Consider the following 10,351-nt stretch of genomic DNA (forward strand, 5'->3'; position numbering starts at 1 on the left):
CCGAGGATTATCCATGTGGGGCAGTGGAGCCATTCAATCATCTCTCCTGCCATCACGACATCCCATCAGAGCGGCATCAGGGACGAGGGCAAACATCCATCTACGGCCTTATATATGTGGCTAATTCAGCCGCGCTAAAAAAGTGCGACCATCCGAAGCATTAAATTCCAATGTATCCATTCAGATACGTGATTATTGGCCGCGTGAAAACAATGTGCCGGGAATAATAAGACATCGGCGACCGAAAACACCGACCGATTTTATATGCCGCGAGAAAAGATAGGTCTTGCCCTTTCTTTTGCCGAGATGCGCTGTAGGCTCCCATAAGGCTTCAATGAGAGCTGAAAAAAAGGGAGGGGGAGGAAGTTTAGTAGCGTCCAATGCTGGGAAAAGAAGACCGCTGGCTCTATTTAAGAATTAGTACTCACTCCAAGGATTCCTGCTGACCGAGGGATTTCTGCGCTGCAGCGTATTTTTTCGCCAATTCACCGCAGCCGCCGTCTGAATGGACGAGAAAACACTCATTTAGATCAGGCTTGATTTCCGCTATTCTTCATTCATGCGATGTAAGCCCACGATGCAGCGAGCGTAAAAACGCAAACGCTTATGTGAATGAGGCCTAAAGAATTACTATTAATGCTTTAAAAGGCGTAAATAGGCATTTAAATTGGGGTGTGTTTGTCTGCCGAGCGCAAATGAGCGCATAAAATGTGCTGATGCACACAAAAACGCCTCATTCATAGCGCAAATATGTTGCGTTGAGGAGTGTGCAAAAACACATACGCTCGTGTGAAGCTGAGCCTTATTGTAGCCAAACGTCATGCTCGTCAGTAACCATATTTAATGGCGGCTCCTGGAGCCAAAGGAAAATGCGCAATACGTAGAGAATGGGATGCATTGATTTCAGGGGGCTCATTCGCATTACATTTTTTGCGCACATTTCTCAGGCGTAAAACAATAGGGCGCGCTCTATCATTCTGCGCACCAAAGGTTCTCATAGAAATCTATGGGAGGTGCGCAAATGCACACGCAAAGCGTAACAAGATGCGCAGTACAGTGCGCAATTCCATGAAAAAAAGAACACATGGAACTCATTAGGCTAAAGAGCTATTTAAATCTGGGTGTGTCCATCTGTTGCGAGCAAATGAACATGTCCTGCGGGCGCAAAAAGTGCAGTAAATTATGCTGATACGTGCACAAAAAAGCCTCGTAGCGTAAATATGTTGCACTAAGGCGTTTGTGAAAATGCATGTAAAGGAGCCCCTGGTGAGTTGGGTTCGTTAAAGCCCATTCACTTACTTTGTACTGTAGATTGTTCTAGAACTTCATCTCACATTCTGCAGCCGCAGTAATTGCGCTATGTGTGGCATATTACGGGGGTCCTCTGACTTGGCTGCTGGGCCTACGGACCCCCAGGGACACCAGGGTGTGGGGTCTGTGCGGATATGTGTGTCCATCTAGTTTTCTTCTATGACCTTCCAATAATCCAGAATTCTTTGGTGCACGGATGCCACGAGATGCACTAAATTTGACGCATACTTTGGATTAACATCAGCATATAAAACACGGGTCTAAATCCTTTTTTAGTTTCCCCCTAGGCCTGCGCTGTCATTTTCATGTATCCAGAGCTGAACCTCGGCTCTGCATGCTGGACCGGCGCTCTGCATGTATCTGCACCCTGCATTTGAATTGTGACCCTGTACCCCGAAGCTCTTTGGGCCTGTCTCACACTGAACCCTTGGGGTATAAACTTGGGGCTGCACTCTAATTCTGAACCCCAACGCCTGCCTGTTCTGGGTTGCCTTCTTGGCTCTGCTACTCCTGAAGTGCTGACCCCACTGTTCATGGTTGCCAGCTCGGCTCTGCTGTGTCTGAGTTGCGAGACCCTGTTATTCCTGTAGGGCTGACTCTGCTCCACTGTTGAACGGGTTGTACCAATATATAAAATGATCCCCTATCCACAGGACAGGGCTAACTGTATGATCAGTGCGGGTCAGACTGCTGGGTCCTCCAACGATCCCAAGAATAGAGGTGCTGCCGGTCCCCACTTGGAAGAAGTGGCTGTTGTACATGTGTGCCACCTCTCCATTCATGTCAATGACTGCACCAAAGATGCCACAGTACGGGTGACCTGAAATGAGTGGAGCGGCAGCAGACGTGTGGGACTGTAGGAACCCCTATTCACAGGATCTGTGGGGTCCCAGCAGCTGAACCCCAGCAATCATAACATCCCCTATCCTACAGGTAAGGGAATCCAAACTCTTCAATGGGTGCAAACTCAGCTCTGCTATGTTCCTCTTTCCTATTCCTTGGGATCTACAGTGCTGTGCAAAAGTTTTAGGCAGGTGTGTAAAAAATGCTGCAAAGTACGAATGCTTTTCAAAAACAGAAGACATCGGATTGGCTCCAAATGTATCCAGCAGCAGGAGAACAGCCCCAAACATACAGCCAATGACAGTAACAACTATCCAAACTCCTGGAAGTCATGATATGGCCCCACAGAGCCCTGATCTCAACACCATCGAGTCTGCCTGAGATTACATGAAGGGACAGAAGGATTTGAGCAAGCTATATCCACAGAAGATCTGGGGTTAGTTCTCCAAGATGTCTGGAACAACCTCCCTGCCGAATTCCTTCAAAAACTATGTGCAAGTGCACCTAGCAGAACTGATGCTGTTCTGAGGACAAAGGGTGCTGACACCGAATATTGATGTGATTTACATTTCTCTTTTGTTCATTTCTTTGCAATCTACTAAAACGTCTATTTTTGAAATCATTCTAATATTCTTACTTTGCAGCATTTTTTCTACACCTGCCTAAATATTTGCACAGCGCTGTATGTGTGTATCCTGAACCCTGAGGGTCCCAAGCGTTAGGTGGAGCTAAAAAGCTGATTATAGTCTCATTTTTAGCAGTATTCCCCTACTTTATGAAAAAAATGTAAGGTCAGTGGACAACCCCTTTAACTCCAGGACCCAGAAGGTGCTGAGAATGACCTCTGCGGGCCGGCACCGCTACCTGTGTAGGTACATTAGTGCTCCCAGGTCAGAAGCAGGAAGACTTGATTATAACGAGACAAGTCAGTCTACGATTAACAGATAGAAGAGGGGTATTACATAAGTCTTAGAAGGGATTGGGTGAGACCTTTAATTCCAAGCAGAGACTCAATGGGCAGCCTATGGGAGTCACAAAAGGAGGGGAGCGCGCTTGCCTGGTCGGGGGGCCCTCATTGTACCGATAGGTGGGTAGGACCCTCAGACATTTATAACATATGTCATACACGGCTCAGATGGGAATGCCCCTTTAAAGCCGATGCGTGATGGACGCCTGGCAGGGATGCCCTGGAGTATTTTGCTCAGCGGGTGGCTGCGCCGATCAGTCGCCGGGGCTGATGACCCATTGACTATATCTACGTCTGTACATCCATTCAGAAAATCCTCAAAACAATGCCGTTCTGCGAAACCCGTCTCCTAAGAAATGCTGAGGCATTTGTCCGTGTCGTAATCAATGATCATCAGGCCATGAGCGTGTTTGAAGACTCCGTATATATAAAAATAAGTCTGCAAGCGCATCCTCTCGGGGTTCTGAATGGTTTTGCAGATCAGTTGCTATGGAAACCGGCGTGAAGTGCGAGCGACGTCTGTGTGTGATGGTGGGGGGTCTGTTTGCACAGAAACACAGTCTGCATCCCGCAGAAGACAGGATCCAAGGCTGCACGCTGTGTAAGATGACGGAAGGGGTGGGGAATGGAGCCCAAATATAGCGCTGGTTAGGACATGCATATATAATATAGCCGGGAGGGGAGGGGGGCTATTACTTTACGCAGTGACATACATGGGGTGAGATCACCTAGAAAACCGGTAGACAAAGGATCCACCTGTCATTCTGCAAGAGGAACTCAAGCTATGCAACCAGAGCAGATGGCAGCACACCGGCGCAACAGACAGACCGCCATTCACAGGACCGGTGGGATGATCAGCCTAATAGTATACCCCCTTATTACACCTCACATCCAGCAGGAAGGTGAAGCACATATACTCTCAGCATACCCCTATAGATGCTATGCTGCACATATAGACTGATTCATGGTATAGAAGACCTGCTATACTAAGCAGATGCCTGGACAATATTAGGTTAGATTACAGGGGGGGGGGCTGTTATCGCACATGTGACATGTTATCCATGGAAAGCATAGTCTATCTAGAGGGTATTATCACAGTAGAGTTTAACCCAAAGTCACCAGCGCACATGCTAAAAGCACAGAACATTATAAAGTAAAGCCAAAGTGCTGAAATACCACATTAATTCACATGCAGAATAGGGGACACCCGCTCTTTACCAAGAATTACACCGCATGCTATACGAGGAGGTGGGATGTTGTGCCCTGCTGCAGGTTAGGAAGAAATATATGGGGGCTATAGATGGTAAATGGGGGAGTGGGCTATTGTGCATGCAATGTAAGATGGGATGGTCTTTGAATAGTATAGTCTTTGGGGTGATTGTCTGTTATGGGGTACATGTGATATCTACTAAGGTGGACCTTGCACCATTTCCTTTTACAGCTGACGCTTCATCTCTAGGACCTCTCAAAGAGCGGTGCATGGAAAAATAGCTGTCTCTGATTGGACGGCCCAGAGATTCAATTCAGGTATGAAGAGGGGGTTATTAAACTGTTAATGGTTATTGGGGGTCTTCAATGTGTCCTCGTTGTTATTCTATGTTATAACCCCGTTCCTCATGCAGTAATATAACTAGCTGGCATATACTCACCTCTCTCTGCTCCGCTGCTTGCTCCTCCGCTCCTGTTTGTTTATAAGCTGTAGTCCCGCCTATTTATGGGATGTTACAGGCTGCTGCAGCCAATGACAGAATTCAGCAATCGATCATTGGGCTCTGTCATTGGCTGCAGCAGCCTGGGATGTCCCATAAACAGCCTATAAATATGATGCACAAGGGACGACCCGGAATGGTGGTGCAGGACACAGCAGGGAGCGGTGAGTACATGCCAGGTAATTATGTTACTGCATGGGGAACGGGGTTTTAACATTAAAAAACAACTCGGACAACCCCTTTAAGGTCGTTCTACATGGGCTAATTAACGGCCCAAATGTTCCTCCGCACATCCCGTCATCCCTGCGTGAACACGAAAGTGTACATCCAGAATATGGGGATGAATAGTCATAGCAGCGGTAGCCCCCATAAGCCAGTTCTCAGATCATGTAAAAGAGAGTGAAACGAGCGCCAATCACATTCATGTCTCACAGCGCTCATTACTACGGGCCGGGAACTTGGCCTGTGTAAATGGACCATTAGCCCCAAGTCATATCTAGTGTGCCTTTAAAGTGGACCTGATAGCTCTTCTGTCTGTTTAGTAAATACCTGTATTCCCCGTGAAGCGGTAACGCTAGAGCAAACGTTTCTTAGCTCTCTGTATTGTTCTGTTCCTCATGGAGGTTTATCAAAAAATTAACAACTGGGTATTATGTCCTTGTAATGGCGTGTATTGCTACATGTATGTAGTCTGATACTCTTGGCACTGGTTGGATAGTGAAAGACTGAGTAGGAACAGAATTATTGACGAGTGGAATGATAATACCCAGTTGTCAATGTATTCATATATTTCCAGGAATAATAACTGAGGAATGACATGCGGTATTCTCAGAAAGGTAGTTTATCATGCCATAGTGATCTGTAAATGTGTCCTATCGGTCCAGCTCAGCTTCTTTGGTCCCTGACACTCTGGTGCCAGAAGCTTCTGCTGCCCTTCATCATTCATGTGAACACTGCAGCCAATCACTGGTTTGAGTAGTCATGTGTGCATAAATAGCATGTGATCTCTGAGGCCAGTGATTGGCTGTCACAGTCACGTGACTAATGCACAGACTGTGACCACCGCAGGAGCTTCTGGTGCCAGAGTAGCAGGGACTATGGCAGCTATGCTGGAGCAGCATGACATTTCACAGGTGTGCACGGCATAGTTTACTATTTTGCCAAATTCCATGCCCTTAACAAGTTTTCCAAAAATCTCAGAAAACAACTTTGAGGATTATTGAGCTGCCGTTCTACTGTATTGTGATGCGTTACGTATTAGTCTATCTGGTTATACAGTGAACGATCACTGCATTAGAACTAGTTGGCTCGTGACGTCTTGTGATCAGTAACATGGTACCAAGTGATGGCCTCGTCACCATCTGTTCTCCAATAATGTGCAGATTTCTCCTCTGCAAAACAGTAGGCATAATTTGGCAGTCATTGGTAAACACGGTGATTTGAGTGACTTTAGCCAGCTTGTTGGTGCCCAGCGGTGTAGTACCAGTATTTCTGAAACAGTCATACTTGTTGGCTGTTCCTGAACCGTGATATCAAGATAATATGAAGACTGGTTGAACCATGGACAGACATCTGACAGAAGATCATACAGCAGAAGGCCATGTGTGGTTGAGCCTAGGGGCAAGCATCAGATGGCACGTCTGGTATCTCAGCAATGACATGCCACAGTGGACCAACTGACCCAGGAGTACAACAGCGGGGAAGTTAGACAAATTTCCATAATGACTGTGCGGTGTAGCTTGTGAAGACTGGGGTTCAATACTCGAAGACCGACAAGAGTGGCCAACAACGCCTCACATGGGCCCAGGAAAGCCCTCAGTGGACCTTGGATACATGGCAGAAGGTCATGTGGAGGGGCATGTCCCATTTCCTGCTGAACCATACAGGTGTCTGGGTTTACATATGGCATAAACAGCAGGAAGCAGTATCCCATGGATGCATTGTTGGAATTCAACAGACCATTGGTGTCGATGCCATGGGAAAGGGAGCGTTTTTTCTGGCATAGCCAAGGACCATTGGTCATCATACCACAATCCTTGAATGGTGAACACTGCCTTCCCTGAACAAATGTGATATTTTAACAGGACAACGCTCCGTGTAATCCAGATCGGATCACTAGCAAGTGGTTGGAAGAACACAATAATGAATTCTCCATATTGCCTCGGCCCCTGAACTCACCGGGCTGTAACCCCATTGAACATGTTTGGGATCTGCTGGAAAGGGCTATGAGATCCACTCACACTTATCCACAAAATGTGCAACAACTGATGGATCTACTGCAGTGGGCATGGGTCAGGTTGAGTATGGAGGATGTTTGCAAACTTGTGGCACTTGTTTTCCAATTTCTGAACACCATGATTTTTCAAAAAAGGTGGACCAACCTGTTATTCAGTAGGTGTTCCTAATGCAATGATCATTCAGTGTATATTGTCAATATGTCTGTAGCTGCCATCAGACCCTTCTTATTCCAAGCGTCTAAGACCATACAATTTCCACAGCATAGCATACATGTGACAGGATACAATGCAGAATGCAGTCATTACAACTGTATAAAACCTGTTCTTATTCATTTTAGGTAGCCAAAAGACCTTGGACTGTGAAGACATGGGAGTCTTACAAATGGCAGAGTCAGAGCGTTCTGGAAACACAAAATCCAAAGATCAAGAAAAACCACGTAAGCCATCTACAGAAAGCAGCCAAAGTCCAAAAGCAGCTCAACCATCCTGCCTAAGAGAAGCTTTCATTCGTATCTTTCCGAAGAGAGCAGAACCAAACAATAAGACAGAAGAAGACCCATCAAGCAACCAAAATACGGATGATCAGGCGGGTGTAAGAGGCAAAAGACGAAGAGTGACTGGAAGCATCTTCCGACTACCATGCCTGAGACCTGCAGAGACAACAGGTAATGACATTCAGAATAAGACAGAGGAACAAAGTAATGATGTTGTTCAAGAAGAAGAACTGAAACCCTATTCTAAGGCGTCGTTTCTTCGTAAAATTAGATGCTATAGATTAATGCGGGAAAAGGATGCTACAGAGAAGGAGAAAGTAATAGAAATGGCCCAGCGTAAGCATGATAGGGAGAATGCAGAGGTGAAACAATGCAAGGAAAGGGTAATAGAACAGAGTGAGGAGGGTCTTCAGAGTATGAACCAGGATGAAGTGGTGGGAGAAAAAGAAACAGAGACAACAGAACAAGGATGCCATGCAAAAAGTTTGGGAGAAGTAGGTAATGATGTTAAAAAACAGGATTTTAATGTGGAGCACGTAGAACAGGACGTCAGCTTAGGAAAACAGGAATGCTGCACAGGAAAGTTACATGAACTCGGGAAAGACTCAGTGAAAATAGAAGATCCTGCACAAGATCTGGGGGAAGTGGGCAAAGACTCGGCAGAACAAGAGAGTTGTGTAGAGACTTTGAAAGAAAAGAGTGTCTTGCTAGACGTTGATGTGAGTCTTCCGTACGACAAAAACTTGGCAGAACAGGAGAGTCAAATAAGAAAAGTAGAAAAGTTGGAAAATGTGTTAGATGAGGTAAAAGAGCAGAAGAAAGAGGTGATGGAGCAAAAGTTGGGGAATGTAGATAATGCTTTGTCAGATAGTATGGTCCAACCAGAGGAGGTGAGGAAGCAGGAAAAACGCACACCTAACCAAAAGGATATGGAAATAGACCTACCTGCGAAGGAGAGTCGTGACCTTGTGATTGTGAACACAGGAGATTCAGAGGGTACAATGCAGAAATGCTCAGATGAGTTGCGAGATGCTGGGAATTATTTGTCGGAGCAAAAAGAGCGTACAGAAAAAGTGGGAAATACTGAAAATAATTTATCAGGACAGCAATGTCTGGAGGAAGACATGGAAAACACAAGAAATTGCTTGCCAGAACAAGATAGTCAAAAAGAGATGAAGGAATTAGAGACAAAAGGCACGATGACTGGGCAGAACAGTCAAGGAGATATTGCTGACAAACTGAAAATCAAGGAAAGTCATGGAAAGAAGGAGGACCATAGCGAGAGAGGTGGTGACCAAAAAAACAACTTGGTAGATCAAGATGGTCCAGTGGAAAACACTATGAAAGAGATATCAAATCAGGATAGTCAATACACTATGAAAGACGCTGAAGCCGAAATATTGGGAGAATTAGTAGACAACACCACAAAGGTCTCAGGGGTCTCCTCAGATGCGCAAAACGTTACAAACACCATGTCTAATCCAGGGTTTATATCAACCATCTTGAATCAAGAGTTTGTGTCCTCAGAAACATTTCAACGACAAGATTCACCTGTTAAGATGACACTGGGCTCTGAAGACAATGAAGAGCTTGCATCCGTCAGGAAGAAGACTACGACCAACGACATCATTACTTACACATCTTCTGAGGTGGCACACACACAAGTTCTGGGGTTACAGAAAGAGGTGCTAACATCAACAATAACAATGGACCTTACTTACCAGGACCCACATATCCATACATACGTCAATAATAAAGAGGATGATATGGGATGTGAAAGCAAAGATTTAGGATCCCTAAGAGAGGAGGTGAAGGACATGGTTGAATGGCTGGTACAGGAAGCCTCAGATAGACTCTCCCATTACGCGCAAGAAGCAGAAGGTACTGGATAAGATGATCAGTTTTGTTTTAGCTATATCAGGCTAGTGTGATTCTCACTTTTCATAGGAGGTAACAAGTCTTAGCGCACTTGTGTGTTTGAAGAAATAGCAGTAACACATTTTGAGTATCTAGTTGTGAAGACATTTTTAACTCAAGCATGTGTCTTAGAATAAACTATGGTAAAAAGAAAAACGTCCTCAGACAGAATAATCAGACATGTTTACACTCCACGGTACGTGGAACATATGTCTATGAAGTTACTAGAAGAATCACCGCACATGGTGAAAACTGCCAGAGTAGAGACATACTGCATGCTGCACAGGAGAGCGTGATGTAAGCACAGATTCATGACATGTAGGGATTAATGCCACACAGCCATATCACTATAGGATGACTGCAAACTGCACTGTAAGGGAATATACATATATACCACTATAGGATGATACTGTATCACAATGCCGGATACCATAACTATTTGATGTAACACGTCTTGGTGGTGCCGTCCTGAAGATCTTCACCAAAGCATTTCACATGAGGTGATCCCTCCAATTATGATACATGTTGCTTCACTTCTTCATAAAATGGATCAGTGTATTTCTGCTTTGTACCATTTTAGTACAATGCTATTTAGAATATCACTGCATTAAATGTTCCTAAATGTGTGCACATCTCCTTTTGTGTGATTTATTCTTGGTGCTTTGTCTGTACCTTTTAGGCATGTTTTACGATTGCAATCCAGAGAAGCCTAGTTTTCCAGTCAGCTGTATGTTCCATTAAGTATTTCTAAACTGCTGAAGGTTTTTAACCTTTTGCAAGGCATTGCAAGAACACCGGGTCAGACTGTCCCACCAGAGTACCAGAGCATCCTCCAGTGGGTCCAAACTGGGACACAATAATGATTCCCAAAGA

The 10,351-nt window shown here is 45.2% G+C and overlaps 1 protein-coding gene across 5 annotated transcripts in view; it reads left to right on the forward strand.

Annotated features, from left to right (window-relative positions):
* Positions 1-10,099, forward strand: part of LOC136580987 (golgin subfamily A member 6-like protein 7) — a 64,641-nt gene extending 54,542 nt beyond the window's left edge. For 3 of the 5 annotated variants that reach the window (XM_066581946.1, XM_066581942.1, XM_066581943.1), the window contains 2 exons: positions 4,563-4,648; positions 7,406-10,099. In XM_066581946.1, coding sequence (XP_066438043.1) covers positions 7,435-9,453 — 2,019 coding nt within the window. In that variant the 5' untranslated portion in view covers positions 4,563-4,648; positions 7,406-7,434 and the 3' untranslated portion in view covers positions 9,454-10,099. Of the gene's footprint in view, positions 1-3,634; positions 3,723-3,832; positions 3,967-4,562; positions 4,649-7,405 lie in introns of those variants that run through there. The other 2 variants (XM_066581944.1, XM_066581945.1) reach the window with 2 other exon arrangements.
* The last annotated feature ends 252 nt before the right edge of the window (positions 10,100-10,351 follow it).

The sequence above is a fragment of the Eleutherodactylus coqui genome, chromosome 10, assembly GCF_035609145.1.
Source record: "Eleutherodactylus coqui strain aEleCoq1 chromosome 10, aEleCoq1.hap1, whole genome shotgun sequence".
NCBI classification, from domain to species: domain Eukaryota; kingdom Metazoa; phylum Chordata; class Amphibia; order Anura; family Eleutherodactylidae; genus Eleutherodactylus; species Eleutherodactylus coqui.